Consider the following 25,709-nt stretch of genomic DNA (forward strand, 5'->3'; position numbering starts at 1 on the left):
TCAGATCACATACACAACGCAAAATCACCCAAAATTAACATATGGTGTTCTGCCTTTGGAGGGCAGACTTGCGGTGACTCACCTCGCCGGTAGACGTCCTTGAGGGCGGGCAGATCGTCCGGGTGGTAGAGGTCGACGATACTGTGGCCGACCACGTCCTGCGGCAGGTGCCCGAGGAGAGAGATGCCCTGCGCGTCGTACTGGTCCACCAGGCACGAGGCCGTGTGGCGCATTGAGAACGCCATGTTCCGATTGACCGGGTCTGAGCCGTCTGCCGAGCGGGTCAAAACGTGTCAGCGGCAGCGCTGCCAGCTGGGGCGCCGGGCGCTGACATCGACACATCGCTGCCGTCAACCGAGCGTCGCTATGTTCCGTTATCGACCTGCACTATACCGGAAGGTCGTGAACTCACAACTTGCTGACATCAGATACATCGCTGTACCGATACCACAGGCAGATGACTATGACACGGGCACGGATACCATGGACACAAAGATCCAGCACAAGATCCTCTCCAATAAGTTCAACTAAGTTCAACTAATCTCTCACGCCCATTGCGCACTTGGTCCCCAGATCCTTAGCACCAACACATTACATACAACTTGCAACCAACTCTGAACCGCGTTTTTTCTCTCAGCTTTAAGAGATAAGCCGCGCAGAGTTCCAAACCCAAGTTCTCTCCCAACTTCGCGTGATGCTTGGGGGGGGGGGGGGGGGAGAGCATCCGGCCACTGGGGCCATTTTGCGCTCACTCGCAAGATTAGCGAAACACTCGCATGACTGAGCACATTTGTCTTGAAACAGCTATAAAGCTGCCTGTCATTCATAAAAAATGGATCAATTTACAGGCAAAACAGCGCTGTCCTGACCATCACAAGCCATCAAAGCATCGCCTCATTACCGCTAAGGTATGTACACATTTGAATTTAATTGCGGTTTGGCATTGGGCGGACGGTCATGTCCAGAGCCATGACACCCGATCTGTTCACGGCACAGGGGGTCTTGATCACAAACGTCCCCATCCCACTGTCAACTACCGAAGGCTAAACCGGGTCACGACTCAAAAACGTCCCCTAAACGCAACGCTGCTGCCCGGACGCGTCTTCACGCCTGGTACAGGGTGACCAAACCGGGAAGACAGGGCAGGACCAAACCCTCCTGCGTCACAAGGCCTCCTCCACGAACACCTGACCCCGAGACAGCCTTCCATGAGTGTGAGCACTGAGGAGCGCCGCCCGTGCCGGCGAGCGGGCCGCGCAGACCGCGGCGGGGCCGAGCCGCGGCCACTGACCGGGCGCCGGGCGGTACGCCGACTCCAGCAGCTCAGCCAACACCAGGATGCACGGCCCCCTGCCGTTCTGCTCCTCCGTCTTGTCGTCGCAGAAGATGATGCGCATCTGGTGGCGGGGCACAGCGGTGAGTCAGCGCTCCGGCCGGGCAAGAGAGCGGCGAGCGCCTCCGGCACCATCTGCCCTCCCGCCACACACCGGCCGGTAGGCCAACAGCCGGTGCGCTCACATGCGCCGCCCTTGTGATCTCCAATGTGGAGGCAGGGAAGACCTTTCGAGTCACGCAAGTCGCAAACGTGCATGAAAAGGCAAGCAACACGAAATCGGGTATGAACGTACATTGTAAAATGGATGCTCAAAAAACACGATCGAACTTACGAACAAATGTCAGACACGAACGTATCGCAATAATTTTAGCTCAAGCCAAAAGTACACGGAATGACTTTAGTGCCTTAATGGCGCCACGGACGGCAGAGCACGCCTGACGTGCGTAGCTCACAACACGGTAATGTCTCCTGAAGTGACCGGTGGAGCGACCTGTTACCGGACGTGACTGACCTCAAGGGTTCCAGACCTGGACTCAGACTTATTTTTAAAGGAAACATCACGCACGTCGTCCGACTCTTTTGTGGAGCGCCAGTAGCTGCAGAGGTCGTTTCGGCGCCCAGGGGCCACGGTGCTACCGAGGTTCGAACCCGTGCCTCCGCGTGGGAGCCGGAGGCGCTGACCACTCGGCCATGCGCCGCTTCGGCCTCTACGTCTCGAGGCATCCACGCAATATGATAGCAGTAAAAGCACGTGTGCATGGTACGACGTCTGACGTCATGGCGCGACAGCCAACATCACGACGCGACGGCTGACGTCACACACCTGGAACGGCTTGTAAATGTGGCTGCGACTGACCACGTTGAAGCCGACCGACTTGAGGCCGCGGTAGTGACGTAGACGGCAGAACAGCTGACACGAGTCGGCGCCATCTGCCGCTGACAAGCGCGCCCGCGCAGTCATGGACAGCGCGCTGGAAGTCCACACACCAGCACGCGGCCGCCCAGTTGGCCGCACGTCACCAGCGGAGCCAAAACATGCGGCTATCCTGACACACGCCAGATACTGATTGAGTTTTAGCTCAGTGAGAGGTGACGTCGTGCCACTGACGCGGAAAACACATCACTCGGACGACATACGCACCTCACTCGCGCGTCCCCGAGTGTCGGAAGGCGAGCGCCCCGCTCTTTCGCAGCATGAGCTTACGCTGCTATTCGCTACACATATACACCGCATGTGAAGCCGTCAACTGACCTGAAAGATCCCCTCTTCAACTACCACACATTTTACATATCACTGCTCCGCAAATGCATTCTAGCCACGTTAACAAGTGCTGCCGGCGGTGACCGTGGTATCTCCACCTCAGCTGCTGGTCAGTAAGCGGCACGACCAGAACGTTCGTCAGCCACCCACCTTTGCCGGCTGTGCCGCCCACGTTGAAGCCCAAGCTGCTGATACTGTTGGTGAAGGTGGCGCGGTCCTTGGGGTACACGTAGTCGATGAAGCTGCGGCCCAGCCACATGTCGGCCGGGTAGCCGAGCAGCTCCATCATGCTGCCCGACGTCTCCACCACCGTGCCCTTCCGCAGGCCGACCAGCACCTCCAGTCGCTGCAGTTGGGCCATGGGGGCGCATTATGGACACAGGCGGGGTAAGGGGCGCGTGTCAGGGGCACACTCGCTGCAGCTGGGGCACGAGGACGCGTCAGGGACACACCCGATGCGGCCGGGGCACGGAGAACGCGTCAGAGACACACCCGCTGCCGCTGGGGTACGGAGAACGCGTCAGGGACACACCCGCTGCCGCTGGGGTACGGATGACGCGTCAGGGACACACCCGCTGCCGCTGGGATACGGAGGACGCGTCAGGGACACACCCGCTGCCGCTGGGGTACGGAGGACGCGTCAGACACTGCCGCTGGGGTTGGTGCCCCAGTGGGAAGCGTCAGGGACACAGCCGACGGGGCTGGCGATTAGGAACGTGTCAGGGACACATACTTCGCGGTTGGCACACAGAGACGCGTCAGAGGCGAGGCCCAAACGCTGTTCTCAGGGACACGGGCCTCTCGACCGACATGCCCGGCCACTGGTCGCAGGGGGACGCGTCAAGGACGAGGCCCGAACGCTGTTCTCAGGGACACGGGCCTCTCGGCCAACATGTCCGGCCACTGGTCGCAGGGGGACGCGTCAGGGACGAAGTCCGGAGGCTAAGGCTGTCACAGGGTCACGGGAGCTCCCAGCGACCCGAACCTCAGTTACTGAGCAGGAATACAGAACACTGGCCACACACTTCCCATGGAAGTATCCTGGAACCGGATATTGCCAGGAAACTAGCAGCCAGAAACTTTATATCATCAGAGATACTCAGCAAAACTTCCTGATGCGACATCTCGGCAACAGAAACTTTCGAACCAATTATTAACGTTCTAGGAGCCCGCTATCTCAGGTGCGGTCATTTTATGCCTACCTTGTATAACTATCCAACGCCAACGCATTCCAACAAACTATGATTGAAAATGTTCATTGCGTAGCACTATCAGTCCGCTACATTTGCTCTCAGCCTTGTGTACCCTGGAGGTTACTTCCAAGGCTGGGAGTCAAAATCACAGCAGAAAAGAATAAACGCACGAATGGACGCCCAAAAAGCTATCAATACGCCCGCCTTTTCGAAAGCTGTGCCAGTCTGCTAGTACCTGACCCTGACTGTGTGACCTCTGTATATTTAAATATATAAATACCAAAAAGTAGAAAATACTACCGGGATCATCGATAGATATATCAAGGAGCAAGTTCCCGGAGAAATGACGATATTCCACCGTTTTTGATTTGCCCACATCTGGAGCTCAAACAAGGACGAGACTGTAAAATGATGGACAGGGCATTCTTCGAGATTGGGTAGTGTGCCTGCGAAGTTCCACAAGACACCTCCATTTCATGGATTTTCTGTCTAAATGCGTTGCTTCTTGACAAACGTTTATTGACGACCACTGTCCCATGTAATGCAGCATGTTGTTTTAACGCGGAGAGGCCCATGTCGTCACATCGTTCTTGAGCATCGGCTACCATGGTCATTACAACTGCAAGGCTTTGTGTGATCTTCTGTTTAAGATCGTCAGCGTCACACTCACAGCCGTCAGCACAAGGCTTTGTGTGATCTTCTGTTTAAGATCGTCAGCGTCAGCACTCACAGCCGTCAGCACAAGCAGACGGCGAGTACTCACACTACCGTCCGATATGGAGGGGGGGGGGGGGGGGAAAGAAGGGCTCACCGCGGGCGGAGTGCCGCTGGTGGCTGGAGCGGCGCCCTCGTCCTCCTCCAAGGGCGTCAACAGGCCCGGACTGGAGTCTGCAACACCACCCGGGCGCGGCTCAGTCAGGCCCCGAGGCCTCCTCGCGCGGGCCTCCTGGCCGGCCCCGGCTCAGACGGCGAGGCGCGGAAGTCTCCGGCACGCCGCCAGACCAGTGCCGACGGCCTGAGCCCACACTGCCTCTCTCAGGCCGGCCGTCGCGTCAGTCACTTCACCATGACGCTGTGGGCCCTCTGACGCGCACTGTCACGGCTCGCGAACGACGGGGCCTCCACCGACGTACGGGCAACGAAGGATAGGTTAATTGTTTTGTGGGCGGACTTTACGTTTCATCGATGCATCTGTGATAATGAAAACACTGCGAAGGAAATACATGTGAGGCTCGAAAGCCACCGGGTAGTTTCTTTAGCTAGCATGGCAGTAATACATCCACAAATATTAAAAAGTGTAGCTTGCAGGCAAGCTTGCAAGCTTGCCGCCTCTTTATTGTATCCTGGACCAAAATACGACTTTCGAAAATCATAAGCTCAACTATGACAATTCCAGTTTGATCTGAGGAGAACAAAAAATACGCTATAACGCATGACTGCGAATAGCTTCCTTTGTGCACCATACGCCGCACAATCTTAAGGAAATGGTTTACCTTCGTGACATGTTTGGCGCTGAAATCGCTAGGCTGTACCACATGGAGGACTAAACACAACCGCAACTTTATGAGGCCTACAATGCTTTATTTTCTGATCACGAATGCTGCTTGTTTTCGGGACCAATGCATGCCGTACTACGCAGCGACAGAAAAGTGTCATGTTTTCGGGAATGTCAACATTAATGCAACGCCAACGTCCTGGCCCACAATCGGCCATGATTGGTCGGTCGATGTACCCGGTCGATGATTGGTCGGTCGATGCCACTTGTGGATGATTGGTCGGTCGATGTAACCGGCCGATGACTGGCCGGTCGATGTCACCTGTCGATGATTGGTTAGTCGATGTCATTCGTGGATGATTGGTCGGTCGATGTAACCGGTCGATGATTGGTCTGTCGATGTCACCTGTCGATGATTGGTCAGTCGATGTCACTTGTGGATGATCGGTCGGTCGATGTCACCGGTCGATGATTGGTCTGTCGATGTCACCTGTCCCTGATTGGTCGGTCAATGGCACACTGGTTGGTGGTGAACTTGAACCAACGCGCTTCTCGGCAACAAGCTCTTGTCGCCCTATGGGCCAATCACAAACGTTCTTTTATTCGCGCCAGTAGAGGTCGATGTAACCGGTCGATGACTGGTCTGTCGATGTCACCTGTCGATGATTGGTCGGTCGATGTCACCTGTCGATGATTGGTCAGTCGATGTCACTTGTGGATGATTGGTCGGTCTGTGTAACCGGCTGATGATTGGTCTGTCGATGTCACCTGTCGATGACTGCTCGGTCGATGACGCACTGGTTGGTGGTGAACCTCAACCAATGCGCTTCTCGGCAACAAGCTCTTGCCACCCTCTGGGCCAATCACAAGCGTTCTTTTATTCGCACCAGTAGAGGTGTCATGCCGGTTGTCATAACGACACTAGAGAAGAAGCATAGTGCTGCTGCAGGGCGTTGACAACATGATTTATACTGGACAATCATTAAAACTGATACCCCTATGTCTTGACGAGACTAACTAATCCTGATACCCCACCAGAGTATGTTTTTGAAATATGCCCTAAAGGTGGGACATCATTTGAAAGCATACCAATAGCTACAAGTGAGCTGATTTCTTTACATCTGATGTTTGTTTCAAACCTTCAAATGTGGAACGTTCCTCTAAGAGTAGCACTCACTTAAAAGCGAAACACTGCACTGTCTTGAATACACATTACAAGCAACATAAGGAAAATACGGGAAGTGTCGGCACATTAGTAACAACATCGCCTGAGCCTTAGCTTGGCTTACACCATACCTTTCTCCCATTGCACGATTTTCCGAATATACGATATGACATGTTGGTATGCTTCTCGTTGTAACGTCCCCTGAAACAGAGCATTTGAGCATATCGAAATTGCCACCACAAGAACTAAATAACAAACTTACTTAGCCGAACACCAGATTACAACGAAATCAAATGCGTACCCATTTCAACATTTCAGTGGTGTTCGTCCTGCGGCCACCAATAAGCGATCTAAAGCCATCGCTCGTTATGCTGCTAACCCGACATTTCTACTGATGAATATCTCCATCCAATCTCCCAGCCTTTCCTCTCAGCGTTCTCTCGCCCACCCGAAAGCCATCTGACCATATGGCTTTTGACGACCACCAGCTAACCAGCAGTGGCTCCATCGGACAGCTCTCTGACCACCAGCTGACCAGCAGTGCTCCATCGGGCAGCCCTCTGACCACCAGCGGCCCCAGCCGAGAGCCCTCTGACCACCAGCGGCCCCAGCCGAGAGCCCTCTGACCACCAGAGGCCCCAGCCGACAGCCCTCTGACCACCAGCGGCCCCAGCCGAGAGCCCTCTGACCACCAGCGGCCCCAGCCGACAACCCTCTGAACACCAGCGGCCCCAGCCGACAGTCCTCTGACCACCAGCGGCCCCAGCCGAGAGCCCTCTGACCACCAGAGGCCTCAGCCGACAGCCCCCTGAACACCAGCGGCCGTCGGGCGCACCTGGCCGGCACCCTCGGCGCTTTTGCCCTCCTCCGAGTCGGTGGTGGCCCGTGTGGTCAGCCGATTGCTCGGCTTCTCAGAAGACTGGGCCGACGAGGAGCCGGCCGACTGCACCAGTCGGCTCTTGCGGTGCTTCCCCAGCGAGCTGGCGGCGGTCAGGACGGTGTCATCGGTAGCAGCAGGCCGTTCCCAGCACGCCCTGCTGCCACACACAGTTATCGCGGGCGGCGCGGGTAGGCCACGACTGTCGGGACTGGTACGGTACAGCTGCTAGGTGAACATCCGCGGGCCACAAACATGGCTACTTGCGCCGACACGCACGGCACGGCGGGCACCTGCAGGTCAGGGGGTCACCAAACTGAGGGATGCACTGATACGCACGGCACGGCGGGCACCTACAGGTCAGGGGGTCACCAAACTGAGGGATGCGCCGACACACACGGCACGGCGGGCACCTACAGGTCAGGGGGGGGGGGGGCACCAAACTGAGGGATGCGCTGATACGCACGGTACGGCGGGTACCTACAGGTCAAGGCGGTCACCAAACTGAGGGATGCGCCGATACGTACGGCACGGCGGGCACCTACAGGTCAAGGTGGTCACCAAACTGAGGGATGCGCCGATACGTACGGCACGGCGGGCACCTACAGGTCAGGGGGTCACCAAACTGACGGATGCGCCGATACGCACGGCACGGCGGGCACCTATAGGTCAAGGTGGTCACCAAACTGAGGGATGCGCCGATACGCACGGCACGGCGGGCACCTACAGGTCAGGGGGTCACCAAACTGAGGGATGCGCCGATACGCACGGCACGGCGGGCACCTACAGGTCAAGGTGGTCACCAAACTGAGGGATGCGCCGATACGCACGGCACGGCGGGCACCTACAGGTCAGGGGGTCACCAAACTGAGGGATGCGCCGATACGCACGGCACGGCGGGCACCTACAGGTCAGGGGGTCACCAAACTGACGGATGCGCCGATACGCACGGCACGGCGGGCACCTACAGGTCAGGGTGGTCACCAAACTGAGGGATGCGCCGATACGCACGGCACGGCGGGCACCTACAGGTCAGGGTGGTCACCAAACTGAGGGATGCGCCGATACGCACGGCACGGCGGGCACCTACAGGTCAGGGGGTCACCAAACTGACGGATGCGCCGATACGCACGGCACGGCGGGCACCTACAGGTCAGGGTGGTCACCAAACTGAGGGATGCGCCGATACGCACGGCACGGCGGGCACCTACAGGTCAGGGGGTCACCAAACTGAGGGATGCGCCGATACGCACGGCACGGCGGGCACCTACAGGTCAGGGTGGTCACCAAACTGAGGGATGCGCCGATACGCACGGCACGGCGGGCACCTACAGGTCAGGGTGGTCACCAAACTGAGGGAAACATTGCTAGATTACCGTTCACATTTCATTCTTCACATCAAATCAAATTATATCAAATTACAGAGAATACACCAGCACAACGACCCTAGACGCAGTCCAGTCTACGCCAACAAGTATGCATGCTTCCCACTCAGTTGGTGCAATGCAGTTTACAAGTAGCTTAAATCGATTCAGCTGTGATATATCCACGGCTCTAACCTTTCATTTGGGTGACTTCTGCCAGACTTCGGGCCGCAACCATTGTTTGTTATCACAATATAAGGACCACCTTAATACAGTTTGACAGACCTGTGACTTAAGCATATATCCCAGAGACAAAACGTCGGGGAATCCTCGCCTCGCTTCGGGGCGAGACAACAGCAAAATGTTGGCGTCGCTTGGTTTTTGTATCACACACCGACAAATTAACGGCCACATCGTTATGAAATCGTCAATATTATTTAGCAAATATTTGACAACTTTGATGAAAGCCCAACTTCGACTGGCCCTACACCACACCAAGGTGGTGTCACAACAGCCAGCCGATAGTATTCGGTTTCTGGCCCCGTCCACGTTCGTGACTGCCTTTAGTGGACTACGGCTTGCTTATTATTTCCAATATAGGTCATGGGCTCATGGTCGCACAATATGTCTCGAAGTCAGGATACTGCACAGCATAGCGGGCCACAAACGGTTCTTGGTACCACGCAGGTATTCCGAGGTTGATGGAAACCATCGCAAACCTCATCGGGCCTTCGGCTTCATGGTCAACCACTGCTTGCATTGCGTCTGTGATAGCTGCGAAGCCCGGCTCTTCCTACCTCAAGTCATGGCGACGTCACATAATCAAACCATCAGTGACTTTTAGCATTTTGTGCCTTTTACATGTGACGATGCGTAATCATTTGTGACACCACTGCGTCACCGGGTCACGGCACCCGTCAATGACTAAAACCAAGTAGTTTATGAATCCTTAATAAAAAAGCAAAGCAGTGGGTACAGGTACTGCGCATATCTATATCTTATATACCACCGGACGCCCACGCATGTACCACAACAGCTAGAGAGTCTCGCCGAGACAGATGGTATTGTTTCTTGCGAAAAAGGGTCCGGCAGCTGATTTGCACAAATCACCAGAAAATGCAGAAGATTTTTCTCCCTTCCAGGCATTTTGCATTAACGGATTTTCGCCAGCGAATTCAGCGGTCATTGAACTGTCCAACGCACCCGTGAATATCCGGCTAGCCCTATTCAACATAGGAGGCTATGTAAATTGCACGCAGGTCAAACATGGCTCCAGGCTCTGGTTCGCGAAGCCGCAGTTATCCTTCAACAGCTTCGGATCCGGATTCTGCTTCGAGCCGGGAACAGCTAACTTCGATTTGTTCAACTTCGGCCCCGAACAAGTTTTGAATTATGGCTTAGCCTCCGGCTCTATGCGAACTTGAACTGCTGGCCTCGGGTGATTTTTACTGCAGCTGATTTGCTTCGAAGAAACGGCCTTGCCTGTCCCCTCACGCCAGTATATCACACAACTTGTTATGGTGGCGACACCTACATGGCTAAGTTTACAGCCGCCGGCTTCAGCTTCGGCTTCGCGTTCACAAAGTTCGAATCCGGCGGCTTCGGATTCGGCTTCACGTTCTAAAAATAGGACGCCACTACTTAACGCTACAAGGTCGTTCTCGCGCACCCGCGCCCGCCACCTGGTGCTGGCTACAGCGGCCAACGACGCTTGGTTTGACAAAAACTGCAACCCCGTGCGTTGATGTTCTTGCTCCTAAAGATTGCACGCTCGCGGGCCCAAAACTTTTTCATGCAACCAGTTGAATTACTTGTTTCTGAAAAATGAAGGACGTCTTCAAGTAAAATATTGGATGGGCGTATCAATACAAGTTTTTGACCTTGTTTCAATCCATCCTTTTGAAAACAAGAACCAGACTATGTATAATAACTCACGTTACAAAAGAACAATCATTTATGAATTTCATTTAGATTCCTCAGCCTACTGCACTTCCAACCACCATCATTTGTTGCGGAACGGTCCGCACTATTGGAAACGGCAAATGCCACGATCTGTTGCGGCCAACCGTGATGGCCGGCACCCGACGGCACACTCAGCGCTGATACAGACCACACGCTCAGCGCTGATGCAGACCACGCTCAGCGCTGATACAGACCGTACACAGTATCTGCAGTGGTGTACTCGCGCGGTGCGGACAGGATCAGATATCAGCGTTGTCATTTGTTACTGCCCAGTTGGCACGGTCCGCACTTGCAGGATGCATATGCCATCTTAGGCGAAACGGGCGGCCGCGTTAACGCAGCCAGACCAAAAGCGGGCACATCAGTTATTGCGGGAAAGTTGGCACGGCTTGCACTGGCAGGCCACACATTTCGCATTTCATGCAGCTCGGTTGCCGAGGACGGCCTCGGCAGGCCAGGCCATCAGGTTCCGAAGGAGCAGCCGCCACAATTACAAAAAATCGCGATGACCATTGGTTAGTTACCGACATCTGAACGGCTTACATCGCTAAATGAGCAACACACCGATCGATGGAAACAGCTCGCAGGTAACAGACGTCATAGCTTAGCACGACAGTACCCTAGAGGTATGAATCGCTTGATGGGCGATAGGGCGCCTGACTGGGGACTCGTCCACGCGGTGCACGCGGTCAGGGCGGAGCGCCTCCGCCAACACTCCCCCCCCCCCCGCCCGGTTGCATGTGACCGCGGTTTGACACCGGAGTCACATTTTGGAGCGCCCCGTTCGCGCCTGCGGTACGGCACCTGGCCGCTTCTCCACGGCCGACACCACGCCCTCCCGCGGGCGGGTCGCGGGGTGGCGCCCGCTGGCTACCGCACCTCGGCTCGACACGCCGCTGAGGCGCTCCGTCACCAGGAAGCGACCCATCTCTCGCACTCATCAGCCACAAAGCACCGGCAGGCCACATACGTCCCTTCAGTGTTCTTTTTTTCTTCATATGAGCGGCCTAGCGCGGCCGCGGTGTCTGGCCAGTGCACTTGTGCGGCAGCGGCTGACCGCCATTTGGTGACGTCACTGGCCGCTGCTGGCGCATCTCCACGTTGTTAGGAATGCATTCATGTTAACGTCACGGTTTCTGCGTAATTTCTGTATTCCTGATCTTCGAAGCCCGATCTATGCGGAAATCTTGCCAGGCCGGAAAACGCGCGGTCCGCTTCACGACAGGCAGGGTACAGGCATTCCACCAAAGTATTTCGGAGACATTGATTGTAATAAGTGTGACAATTTTAAAAGATTTAATACTAACCGTCCCAAATTGGCAATAGTCTTAGCCTTTGTTCGATTCCGGAGCGCTCAAGACGTGAGATCAGTTTTGGTAAGATTGCTTCAGGTTGGCTTCTGTTCAACCATGAATTGGTTTCGCTGAGAGTGCTTTACAACCGAGGTCGAAGCTAGGCGGGGTCACTGGATTGTGCGGGAGTAGGAGCTGAACGCCATCGTCATTTAAAGTTTTGGTCCCTCGTTACTGAAACGCGCGGATAAATCCCTTATGATAAACCAGAAACAGCTCAGAGCCCAGTGAAGACCCCTGTACGACGCTGTATTCGATCCATCTCAAGTGGGTCTGCGGGTAACAACAGTCTGGAACATAACATCCATGCTCTAAACCCGGTCTGGTCTATCCGTGTGGGCCGCCTTCTTCTGCCAGTCATCCTCCCAGTTGCTCTATTGGCAGTGTCCAACGCCATCGAACGCCTTGGACGCGTCAGCGTAGGTCGGTAAGGACCTTGTGTTGATGTTGCCTGCTCGGCGCTCGACAGCGTTCGGCAGTGTCCCCTTCGCGGAGCGCCCAGGCCAGACCATGCTGATGCCCTGATCACGTGGATGAGCTGCGAGCTTAACTGCGCACGTAAGATGCGAGCCGTAACTTTGGAAATAATCCACAGCATTTAGGAAGCCATTCAGATACCTGCACACGAGAAGCCCACTAATTTGGCTTTGGGCGTGATGAAAGTCCATAGTCGTGATCCATGCTCTCGGGAGCCGGCGCAGCCCGACGATTTGCGAAATGTGCGAAGCGCGGGGCCCGTAGAGAGGAGCGGCGCCGCACCTGAACAGCGACGCAGCCTTCACCACGCACTCGAGACGGCAGCGACAGTGGCGGCGCAAGTGGGAGCTCCGGCAATGCCTCGACGCATTAAATCGCTTATGTCCCGAGCTCAGCCACCCGCTGGTGGGCTTGGGGCCAGCAAAAGCTACCTATACGTGAAACGAGCATCATCTCTCATTCTAGAACTAGTCGATCTAGCATCCAAGTTACCTGCGCCTCTTAAACGTGCATACATCGCACGTGACGACGTGCACAGCGTGTAACGTGTGGCTGACTGCATCATTATAGCTTCGTTGCATTGTTATCCTATATGGTAAACATTCCTATCTATTCTTTCTTCATTAATAGATCCGGCCTTGCATATCATACATCGAGTACATTTGTATAACACAACACAGTGTTTGCAGCTGCGCATACGCCTGCAGTTGTCGGCAGGTGGCTGGTACTCTACGAGCCAAACAGCGTGCTGACCTCGTCTCGCTGCCGCTGGGGAGCGCGCTGTTCTCCTGCGAGAAGCATTCCCTGCTGGCAGCTCCGGTGCTGCAGCTGCGGCAATGGGTGACGACTGTCAGCGACCCATCAGCGGAACCACAGACGAGCGACGTTCGCCGTCGGTTCAACCGCAATCCCTCTCCAAGGAAACCGGCAACATGCATATGAGATCTTCGGGATCAACAGGGAATGAGACGTGGCCTTGGAGCGATAACTGGGGGAGGGGGCGGTCTTCGGAGAAGCCGCCCTCGATCGCTCGGGTCCCAAAGCGATCGGTCATCGAGAGCTAGCGGGGACAGACCCACGAGACCGGCGCGGCCTCTCCTGCCGTCAGACCAGTCTGTCGACACCCTCTCCCACCTCTGCTGGTTGTTGGTGGACGGCCCGTAGGCCGAGTCGCGGTTCTCCGAGGCGCCCGTCTCAGAGTAGTCCTTCTCGACGGCCGACTGCTTGACGCCGTCAATCTGCTCGTCGCACATGACCACCTGTCGGACAGCGGCGCCGTCACCGGCTGGCGGCACCCTCTGGGACGGCCACCGATCGGGGCGGCCACCGATCAGGGACGACCGCCGGTCAGGGACGGCCACCGACCAGAGACGGTCACCGGTCAGGGGCGGTTACCGATCAGAGACGGCCACCGATCAGAGACGGCTGTCGATAAGGGACGGCAATCGACAAGGGACGGCCACCGGTCAGGGACAGCCACCTGCAGCCCGGCCCGGCCTGCCGCAGCGCACCTCGCCCCGTCCCCAGTTCAGAGGTACGGAGTAAATATTCCGCTGGCGCCGTCACATTAACCAGCAGAAAAGGTTCCAACACTTGCGGCCACGCCAGTTGCGTGCAGCCATAACTGATACAAGGGAAACTATCTATTTGATGGGAATACAAATGGTAGACTCGCAGAAACTCAAAGAAATTCGACACGACCTTACTGATTCGTTATTTGCACAAGTAGAGTCCTAACCGCTTTGCTATGATCTTCTGCTGGTTTTTATGACACAACCAGCTGCGTGATCTACGTGGAGGCTAGACCAGGTCAACCCACGGACTGCACTCCACTCAATTAACTGGTCGTGCTCAGATGCATGGATTCATGAGCCGTGCCGTGAGCCTTGATATATATATATATATATATATATATATATATGTCTATAACGCATATAACCAGATCCCAACCAAGCAGCCCACCGACAATTCACCAGATCAATAACTCCAATTCGTTCCAGTGCCCTCTCTCCATGTCCGTATTCACCAGTCTGTTCTGTTTTAAACACGCTTGCACTTCCGCAGATCTTTCCAACGCAGATTAATACACCAGCGAATGTGCCACGCTGAGACCCAGCAGCAGTACTATGGGCACCGCAATGGCGGTAATGCATTTCTGTCGTGCCAGATGATTTTGCAATGATTCCATGTGGCGAACCCTCGTGAATCGCGGTGAAATCAGTCATCACAACTTATCGCTGAACTAGCAGCCACAAGTTAGCGTTAACGTTATCGCTGGCCAGGAAACCCCCGGCTGTCATGTATCACGTTGATCACGTTATACCGCACGCTTGCATCTCACGCTCCAGAGATGATCATGCAACTTGTTCTGAGTTCGGTGAATCTGAACAAATTTCGGATGCTAATCGCGCCAAGCACACGCGTCGCACATGGAGGCCCACGTGTTTGTCGACCTAACGCGGAAATCCCCAGTGTGATGAAGCAGGCCTGTTAGAGTGCTCGCTCACTTTGTGAGCTCTGCACGCAAGGAGAAAGAAACGCGGACACCGGGGTATGGATTTGAGCATGGGGTGGAGCGTCGCACTCTATGTTCTTGGGAGCCAAGGCAAGTCAGGAGTGGTCTAATGCGCATCTGTGATGTTTTTATGGTTAAAGGCACTGTTTCACACCTGAAGATATTGAGGCAAGCGTCAGACGTGATGAAACCAGCTCACTTATAGCTGTTGGTATGCTTTTAAGTAGAGAAGACTGCTGAAGACAAAACAGCTTATCTGTTTACCAAATATGTTCTTTGGTACGACATTATTTGATTATGTCATCGCATCCCGCACAAAATTGATTGAGTCAGTCGATGGCCGTCATATCTGAAAATCGTACTCACAAAAGCCAGATATGGACGACCGGCCAATATATTTTTGACCTTGCTCGGCGCATAGCTTATGCAGTGGAGGGATTTGAATGACGTTATTATGATGTAATGAATGCCAAGGTAACTTTGAAATACTCCCCCTCCCCTCCCCCCATTTCCGCGGGCGTACAGCTCCGAAACTAGAGGAGTCTAGGTCTTAAGAAGGGCAAGACTGTAAACTGCGCAGTGAGATCTTCAAAATGGCTATTTCAGTTCAAAACCCGCAACAATGTGGAACACTCCCTTTAAAACACAGGGGTCTTTTGAGCCGACGTCGCTGGGGCCGAGCCCCGGCAGCCCAGTGCTGGTTTAGCCCATGGGTTTAGAGAGGGAGAAGCGAAGTATGGAGGAAGCGAGGCAGGGATGGCAAGGCGGTGCTAAGCCCGGTCCTCATAGCACACGCATACGTACCACCCACTTCGTTTGACACACATTTCCAAAAATTGGGCGAGCCCGCGCCGGTCCGCTTCAGCACCCACTCCGTACCAAAAAGATGTACGGATTGGAGATGCAACTTATCAGCGCGCCAACCGGCCAATTTCTAACCTGCAGAAGTCCGCAGACTTTTGGCTGGATTGTGGGCCAGACTTGGTGGGCTTTTGCGGGCCAAAAATTTCAACAGGCAACCTAATGCATTTTTTTGTTATTTCTTATTTTAAACTAATCCCAAAACCAGAGTGTGCTACCAAACACAAAACAACCACGAAACACACAAACAACCATGACACAAACACATTTTATTCTTTATAGCAAGAGCATCGGTGACAGAAAACCAATGTGCGCAGACATGACACACCAGTAAATCAGGTTGCACAGACTGAACAGCTTTAAGCAAACATCTCACTGACAAGTTCAAGGAAAACGACCCAAATTTTCACAATTACGACTTAATTTCATTGCGCGGCAGTTAGGTGGGTCCTTGATACAACTAAAGCTACACTCTGCACTTGGCTGTTATTGTGAGGGTGCGGTAGACTCAGCATTTCTTGGTTTACACAAAAATCATACCACCCAAATCACAGCCTATATCCATGATTAATGAAATGCATGGGAAACCGCGAACCTGTCATTGTCCTAGCTTCGCGCACTTGCCAATCGACATTAAAACACCCTTGGACCCAAACGACAGAAATGCCGCTGTCCCCACTTCGGCTGTCGCTTCACCTGATGACCCTCGCGCGCCGCAGGCCCTTTCTATGGACACGCACTCTGCCGCCACGGTGGCTGAACAGCATCCGTCTCCGTCCGACGCCTCGGGTTCCGACCCCCACTCGTCTTTGACCGGCCCGGTACCTGCTCGCCCTGATGCTGACCCTCGCTCGTCTTCGACCAGCCCGGTACCCGCTCGCCCTGATGCTGACCCTCACTCGTCTTTGACCAGCCCGGCACCCGCTCGCCCTGATGCTGACTCTCTCTCGTCTTTAACCAGCCCGGTACCCGCTCGCCCTGATGCTGACCCTCACTCGTCTTTGACCAGCCCGGTACCCGCTCGTCCTGATGCTGACTCTCTCTCGTCTTTAACCAGCCCGGTACCCGCTCGCCCTGGTGCTGACCCTCGCTCGTCTTTGACCAGCCCGGTGCCCGCTTGCCCTGGTGCTGACCCTCGCTCGACAATCACCAGTGTTCGCCTCACTCCTGAGCCAATGCTGGATCATTTCAGCTCTAACGCTGTCGTCCAACCTCGTGGTGAGGAGGTGTCATTTCGAAAAATCAACGTTTTCTGGCCATCACGGCAAATTGAAAGCTATCTGCGGCCCATGCGACCTAAGACTTTGGAGGACCAGCAAACGCATCACTCATCATTCAAACAGCCATTCGCGTTCAAAACAGAGCTTTTCTCAAAACAACGGAATTCTGTGCCAAGCATGTAAGTTTCTCTTCACCCATATCCGGAACACCACCAAAGACACCATCTTCGCGCTTGAGCTCCGTTTCATGACGGCGAAGATCCTGGCCGAGCTCGGGAACGAAAATGTTTAACCATGTCCGACGGCTGACGACCTTCAGAGATGGCCAGCGTCGCGACACGAGCCAGCTTGTTCTGACCTTTGCTACCACCCGACTTACAGACACTCACAGCTGGTTGCCTCCGTTGTGAGGTTGTTCATACCGAATCCATTGAGGTATTTTAAATGCCAGCGGTTTGGACACGGCAGTAGGTACTACAAGCGGAGTGCCAGATGTCTCCAGTGTGACGAGACCCCTCACGAGGGGTCTGCCTGCTCATCACCCAAGAAATACCTGAGCCGTGGGAGCACTGACCGCGCACCCAATTCTTCTCAGTGTCCCATATGGAACAAAGAGAACGAAATTCGCTGTGAAAGAGCCAAGACAGGTATGTCGTATCCCAAGGCACGGTGCACTACTAAGTCCAAAATGTCATCACAGTCCAGCAAAACATATGCACAATCAGCAAGGTACAATGGCCACATGACGAACACAAACTGACTGTTTTCCCCAGCCGCCTCTCCTGAAGCTTCTCAACCCCCGCACCTCTGTCTCAATCAGGGTAAATTTACCCGGTTTACATGGGCAGCTGTGATTCGAATTAAGCCGGGACCCGTCCTCGATCCGAACTATCCGGCCCATGTATACACTCACGCGCCGTTCCGCTGATTCGAATCGTGCGCCGGAGGAAATCCCTTCCCGTGAGAGGATCATCCGTTCAGGAAGGGATTTCGTCCGAATTATCGGCCGTCAGCTGTCTAAACAAAAAAAAAAAGAAAAATGCCTGGCGCACGCAGTTCTGTTCATAGCCATTTCAGCTTTGTGCGGTGTTACCGCTTTTCCACGGGTTTTTAGCTATTGCTCGAGACGGTTCAAGTCCAAGATGGTAAGGGAAAAGAGAAGGAAGGTGAAGTTGACATCATGCTGCTAAAACTACTCTTATTATTGAGGGCCTTGAGTGGCTAGCAGCACAGAAATGCTCACGTAATTTAGCCTTGCTAGGCGCTTGATCTATGCAGACAGCAGGCGTCGACGGTGTTTGGTGCTATCTTTCCGCCTAAAGGTTAGATTAGTTTACATCTGGGGCAGGCTCCATGCTTCGAAAAGCCAGATGGAGGTAATATGGTTATTTTATATAGCTTTGACTTGTTCTCATTTTAATTTTTGGATTGCTCAAAATTCTTGCAGAGAATGCATCCAAGTTTCGTTCATTAAGTTAATACCTTAAGTCCCCAGGAGTGTTTTTGCAGATGTTCCTTAAATTAGGATGCTGGTTGCTTGTCAGTTTAATTTGTGTGAGAAAGGTAGCTTAAAAATTGCTGCATGATATGACGGATGAACAAATATAGATCATTGCACTCAGCTCGGAATGTGAACTTTTTTAATGGTAGGACTGAAATTGCCCAATGATGGGGTCAAAACAGCAAGAAAGCAAATGTGAACACTGGATGAAAATAGTTGTCGTCATTACTCTGCTAAATCCAAGTTTGTGTGTTCCATGTGCAGGAAAACAGTGCATAAACTAACACCTAACATGATGGCACATGCTGCATGGAGAACACATCTGTGTTGCATATCATCACCTGTTTTTGTGCTGGTGATTAAATATGTCACCTTGGTGCTTTTTTGTGATGGGTGTCTGCAGGCCACGAGGTAGGTAATTCAACTGTTCAACAATTCTTGCAGGGAGTACCAATAGTTTCTTTCATTAGGTGAATACATAAATGCCCCAGGATTGATTTTGCAGACATTCCTCCTGTGACTTGAACATTTGGTTGACCACCTATTGGCAGGAGGGATGTGCTGGATATTGGTGACTGGCTTGTCAAGGAAATATGAAGTTACGTCACACTGGTAGACCAACTGGCAAGGAAGCGGGGGCTGGAATATTTGTTTTTGATGCAATTAGGCTGTTTGTTGCTTGTCAGTTTAATGTGTGTGAGATAGGTAACTCAATAATTCCTGCATGATGCAAAGGATCAACAAATATAGGCAATAGATCATTGCAGTCAGTGCAGAATGTGAACTATTTTTAATGATGGGACCAAAATTGCCCAGTGATGGTTCCAAAATGTCAAGAACGCAAATGTGAGCACTGGATGAAATTAGCTGTCATCAGTACTCTGTCAAATCCAGGTTTGTGCATTTCATGTGGAAGAAAACAGTGCATAAACTAAGTAAACCTAACCTAATGCCACATGATGTGCAGAGAACATCTGCAGTGCACATCATTACCTGTTTTTGTACTGGTGAGTAAATATGTTGCCTTGGTGCTTTTTTGTGACACATATCTTTGCAAACCATGAGGTGGATAATTGAGCTGTTGCTATAATTAATCATTTGTTATGAATTTTGAGCCCAGATTGCTTTTGTCATGACAGCTCTGGGGCTGGTTCACGTTATGATCTTTGGACTGTGCGAACACGGCTGTTTGTGCCACCTAGCCATCAGTCCATATCAGCCAATGCTGTTGACTGCAAGGATATCAAAGCAGTATTTCAACCCTAGTATGTCAAGAAAGCAAATAGCTGCATTCTGACTTGCCAGTCCATGCCAAGTCTAAATGGCAATGCTGCCCTCAGGTACTGATGATGCATTGGATGGGGAAAGACAACATAGTTACACAATTTTTGCCACAAACTGTGTAGCATTCATGAGTCATTTCTGTAGCTTAGCTCACTGTTGCAGGCTGCTCATATATGCATTGGTGCGGGATTAGGTAATGTGTTTCTTGGGCTGCGCAAAGTAGATGACATGATGCTGGGTGGCATACTGATGAGTGTGGTAAGTTTGTGAGTGTCATTGGCCAATACAAGAAAATACTGATTTCGTGCTAGCCAGTTTCCTGCTAGTAAAAATTTGCATATAACACTGCTTATGTGACAGATTTGGCAGTGCTGACTGCGCAACTCCTGTGTTTCAAGTGCTATGGCTTGTGCTGTAACTACAAAGCCTATGAGTCCCGCACAGATCATTTTTCCAACGAAGTCCATCTTCCTCCTCGCCCTCAAAGCTGTCTCGCGCCCACCATGGCTCGTGACATTCGCCATCCATACGCAGAGTACCGGCTTTTTTCTTCTTGTTTTGTTCAGTTCGCCTCAAAAGCGCAGTTTTCGCCCATAACCCGTTCCTTGGTTCGAACTAAGCGGGATCGAACTATCGACCGTTAATCCGACGTAAAGCCGGTTTCGCCCATGTAAACGCCCCTCGCCGAGAGGGTTAACGTCGCATGATCCGTTCCGATCTTAATTCGAATTATCCTCGGCTGCCCATGTAAACCGGGTAAATTGAGTCGACCACGCAGACCCAGATGAAAAACACAATGGAGTCGCCCTTGGCTGAGCGCTCGGATGCCCAGGCGCCCACGCACTTCCGTCACCAGACTGGCCGGCGTTCCAGTCATCCGCCTATGCGTGATCCGCGCGCGGCTCAGTCGGCAGCCCGGTCCCCTGGTCGCCACACGAACGGTCCCTTACCTCCCACCAGCACGACACCAACCACAACACGCTCGAGCGGAGACCGTCGGCGCAACAGAGAACAGTGCGAATAAACGAGGCGCTCCCGCGATTCTAACACAGCACCTAATCATAACCCCACATAACAACACTGGATAGCGTCACCCATCGGCGACCGTACTCGTTAAGCTGTTGACCTCGTCCCGCTGCAACAGCCCTTATAAAACTCGTTCAACGTGGGCTGGTAAAGGCAATGCATTACCTTGCCATTTATAGCACATGACCACGAAATATAGTGATATGGCTAAGCGCGTATCGATCCGCCTAACCATGCATCTTGCCCGCGATGAATACGTCATGATACAGATCGGAGGCCCATGGAGACAAGTCTGCCATTTTAGTCAAGCGGCGTTCACATTGCCAACTTGACGTGGCAGCCCAGCACGGCGCCGGCTGCCCGCTGACAGGAGGAGGCTGCACGGCGACGGCCGCCCGTTGACAGGAGGAGGCTGCACGGCGACGGCCGCCCGTTGACAGGAGGAGGCTGCACGGCGACGGCCGCCCGTCGACAGGAGGAGGCTGCACGGCGCCGGCCGCCCGTTGACAGGAGGAGGCTGCACGGCGACGGCCGCCCGTTGACAGGAGGAGGCTGCACGGCGACGGCCGCCCGTTGACAGGAGGAGGCTGCACGGCGCCGGCCGCCCGTTGACAGGAGGAGGCTGCACGGCGACGGCCGCCCGTTGACAGGAGGAGGCTGCACGGCGACGGCCGCCCGTTGACAGGAGGAGGCTGCACGGCGCCGGCTGCCCGTTGACAGGAGGAGGCTGCACGGCGACGGCCGCCCGTTGACAGGAGGAGGCTGCACGGCGACGGCCGCCCGTCGACAGGAGGAGGCCGCACGGCGCCGGCCGCCCGTTGACAGGAGGAGGCTGCACGGCGACGGCCGCCCGTCGACAGGAGGAGGCTGCACAGCGCCGGCCGCCCGTTGACAGGAGGAGGCTGCACGGCGACGGCCGCCCGTTGACAGGAGGAGGCTGCACGGCGACGGCCGCCCGTCGACAGGAGGAGGCTGCACGGCGACGGCCGCCCGTTGACAGGAGGAGGCTGCACGGCGACGGCCGCCCGTCGCCGTGCAGCCTCAGGAGGAGGCCGCACGGCGCCGGCCGCCCGTCGACAGGAGGAGGCTGCACGGCGCCGGCCGCCCGTCGACAGGAGGAGGCTGCACGACGACAGCCGCCCGTCGACGGGAGGCCGCACGGCGACGGCCGCCCGCCGACAGGTGGAGGCTGCACGGCGACGGCCGCCCGCCGACGGGAGGGGGCTGCACGACGACAGCCGCCCGTCGACGGGAGGCCGCACGGCGACGGCCGCCCGCCGACAGGTGGAGGCTGCACGGCGACAGCCGCCCGCCGACAGGAGGCCGCACGGCGACGGCCGCCCATCGACAGGAGGAGGCCGCGCGTCAGAGACCAGCGGCGATGCTTCTTCACCGGAGGGTAACAGTGGCGGTACTCACATACCGGGCGGTGGCGCCGGTCAACGCTCAACGACTTCGTTCCTGCACTCGGCCGCGGACAGCGGGCATTTAGCGATGGCAGTGAAGGCGCTGCTCCGCCCGGTAACCGCCGCCCTGGAGAGGTCGCCGGATTTTGGCTTGTCAGCCTTGCCCTACCCTTACCTGCAATGCTGGGCAGGGATCTGAGAGGATTGGTTAGCGTGGCTTGGCTATGTGTCAGAATGCAACTTACTCTGACCTGAGCTGCCCTGCGAAGGTGCTTGCCCGTCATCAACTGAGGGGGGGGCGGACTGGGGCGGGGTCCAGCCCAGCCCCAGTCTCAGCCTCAGCCCCAGCCCCAGCCCCAGCCCCAGCCCCAGCCCCAGCCCTAGCCCCAGCCTCAGTCTCAGTCTCAGTCTCAGTCTCAGCCTCAGCCTCAGCCCCAGCCTCAGCCTCAGCCTCAGCCTCAGCCTCAGCCTCAGCCTCAGCCTCAGCCTGATCCTCAACCTCAGCCTCAGCCTCAGCCTCGGCCTCAGCCTCAGCCTCAGCCTCGGCCTCAGCCTCAGCCTCAGCCTCAGCTTCAGCCTCAGCCTCAGCCCCAGGCCAGCCCCAGCCTCAGCCTCATCCTCAGCCCCAGCCCCAGCCCCAGCCTCAGCCTCAGCCTCAGCCTCAGCCTCAGCCTCAGCCCCAGCCTCAGCCTCACTCAACCTCAGCCTCAGCCCCAGCTCCAACTGCAGCTCCAGCCTCAGCCCTGCAGGTCAGGGTGGGGAAAGGCTGACAAGCACCTTTGCAGGGCAGCTCAGGTCAGGGTCGGGCGAGGCTGGTACATGGCCAGGTCACGCTAACCAATCCTCCCAGTCCCGGTGTATTCCAGCTTAATTATGAAAACTTAAGTCCACAAACTGCAGCTCGGCCTCCTAGCCTGAACTGTGTCCAACGGCCTTAGCATATGGCAGTCATGCAAGGTTCTAAAACACATGGAAAGCAAAGAAAAAAGTGGATAGCACCACTGTCATTACCATATATTTTCAACAACTATTTCCCATACTCAAAGCTGCCTTAAAAACAGGATAAGATGAAACCATCAATTTAATTAACGCTGCACTGCCAACTATGAAAATAAAAGCTTAACATAAAATATAACAAAGAAATATAAAGCCATGATTGGACATATGACCCTCTTATCCTCTTTCTTGTTTTATTCCAAATCCTCGCGACGCCCCGCTTGCCCGGGACAGGCTGCATGCGTCAGCCACGAGTGGGCCGAGAGGCCCTCTGCCAGGCCCCTGCAGGAAAACCAGACGGGGCACCCCGAAATAGCACAGATGGATCCCTGCGCGGGCTAAGCCTCAACGGCTGATCCCCAGACGCACGCAGTCCTGTCCCACCGTTATCCACTTTCCTTCATTCCAAAATAGCCCTGAAATGACCATTTCTGGTCAACAGGGCTCCAATCCAAATAATCAGCCGTGATTGAAACTTGCACACCTAGCTCAACACTGATTTAGAAAACCACTTTAAGTCCACTTTAATTAGGAATCGTGCCCCCGGACACCATGTCTGAACGGCTGGACGTCATTTTTCTGCTTGATCTTGAACGCCGCATCGTCAACGGCGTCTGAGGATTTGAATGGCGTTGCTATGGTGCCGTGCATGCCTGAACAGCCTAAAAACAGCTTGCATATATTCGGGGCGTGCAGCTCAGAACTAGAGGGTTTTAGGTCTTATGAATGGCAGGGCTTTTGAGCTCCACCGGGCGAACTTCAAAATGGCTATTTAAGTTCAAAACCCCATCCAAATGTGGCATAACGCCCTTAAAGACAGTGTCGTACCTTTGGCGTATATTTTAAGATATGCATAGGCAGAGACCCAGGGTCATTTAGTCTGATGATAGCACTGGGTTGTGCTCCCGTAGCACCATCAATAAAAATAATATCTGCTTTATTTTCGAGTCCAAATTACGCTTTCAACGTGCTGTAACAGCACGAGACTCCTACTCTCTTTAGTAGCCTCAGAGCGTATCCAAAGTCCGCCGTAGTTGCATGTGTCGCAAACGCCGTCGTCATAACAACCGCCGTCGTCACGACGACGGCAAAATCTGCTGGGAGCAAATGTCAATTTCACGTCTTGTGCTGTATACTGCAGGGAGTTGGACATCGACACTGGACATTACGGAAATAAGACATGCAATGGAATAACTTAAGAATAGCGCGGTAACCGAGAATGTGAACTTAAACACCTAAAACTCATGGCCAAGCAGGCAAGAACACTATGAGAAAGGTCGAAAACACGAGCACATAGCGGCATTTGCTCCAGCAAACACCTCCAGCGCCCCCACAGCCACCTCTCGGAAGATTGAAGCACTACAAGTGAGTCAACCCGCCAAGCACAGGGGTTATTTTGAAACGGCCAGTCTGGTAGCACATCTACGTCATACAAACGTTCCATGACGCAATAAAACAATGACGTATTGAGGATAATCTTTACTAAACGGCGAAATTTCGCTGTCTAGAGCGGTCTTTTCCATCTAAAAGCATACCAATAGTTTTAAATGAGCTTGTCATCACACCTGCTGCTCGCTTCTATATCTTCCAATATGAAACATTCTCTTTCAGAGGAGTGTGCTAGCTTTAGGGTCTATTTCTAAAACATATTCTGGTGAAATCTCACGACCATTTAGCTTAATAAAAACTCTCGGTTGCACCAATGTAGCACAATTAAGATATGGTAAGGGTGTAAATTGGCGTTATTTTCGAGTCGAAGTTATGCCGTCAAGGGCTTTGCAACAGCACTCCACTTCACCCAGGGGAAGAAGTGTAGTGCTGAAGTGAAGCTGTCCAAAGTCCACGACAACTGTAGCTGGCGCGATCACTATCGTTATGACGACGGCAGGATCTGCTGAAGGCCGTGGCCAGCTGTTGCGGGTTAGAGTTACCACTTTGGGGCTGTTTTAGTCCGCACATTGCGGGCCTGCGGACTTAAGTCCAGTAGACAGGTGCCCGTTCCAGCGATCCTGCCGCGTCAACGGCAACTGCGGCCGCCCGAGCGACATCTGCGGTCGTCGGCGCGGCAGCGACCGCCGCCTACCGCCGGCAAGTGACGTATGCGGTAGACGGGATGACGCAGGAACGCATTTGTTCAATCAGAAAACGCGCTGGTGTCACCGGCGCGGTTAGGTGGAGCGATATGCGCTTAACCATATCACTATCCTTCGTCGTAATGTTGTGCTATAAGTGGCAGCGTTGTAATGAACTGCATTTACGAACCTGCGTTGAACGAGTCTTATAAGGGCTATTGCAGCGGGACGAGGCCAATACCTCAACGAGTACGGTCACCGATAGGTGACGCTACTGCTGTGTGAGAATCACGCTGGCGTCTTTCGTTTATTCGCCCCGCTGTTGTAAACGATGAACGTTTACTGA

At 54.2% G+C, this 25,709-nt stretch overlaps 1 protein-coding gene across 1 annotated transcript in view; it reads right to left on the reverse strand.

Moving 5' to 3' along the window:
- Positions 1 to 82: 82 nt before the first annotated feature.
- per (period circadian regulator) overlaps positions 83 to 25,709 on the reverse strand; it is a gene marked incomplete at its 3' end in the record, with an annotated part of 29,309 nt that continues 3,682 nt past the window's right edge. The window contains 9 exon segments of the mRNA XM_037232843.1: positions 83 to 271; positions 1,292 to 1,397; positions 2,160 to 2,272; positions 2,748 to 2,943; positions 4,602 to 4,678; positions 6,582 to 6,651; positions 7,286 to 7,430; positions 13,236 to 13,310; positions 13,617 to 13,741. Coding sequence (XP_037088738.1) covers positions 83 to 271; positions 1,292 to 1,397; positions 2,160 to 2,272; positions 2,748 to 2,943; positions 4,602 to 4,678; positions 6,582 to 6,651; positions 7,286 to 7,430; positions 13,236 to 13,310; positions 13,617 to 13,741 — 1,096 coding nt within the window.

The sequence above is a fragment of the Pollicipes pollicipes genome, unplaced genomic scaffold, assembly GCF_011947565.3.
Source record: "Pollicipes pollicipes isolate AB1234 unplaced genomic scaffold, Ppol_2.1 Scaffold_7231;HRSCAF=8579_pilon_pilon_pilon, whole genome shotgun sequence".
NCBI lineage: Eukaryota > Metazoa > Arthropoda > Thecostraca > Pollicipedomorpha > Pollicipedidae > Pollicipes > Pollicipes pollicipes.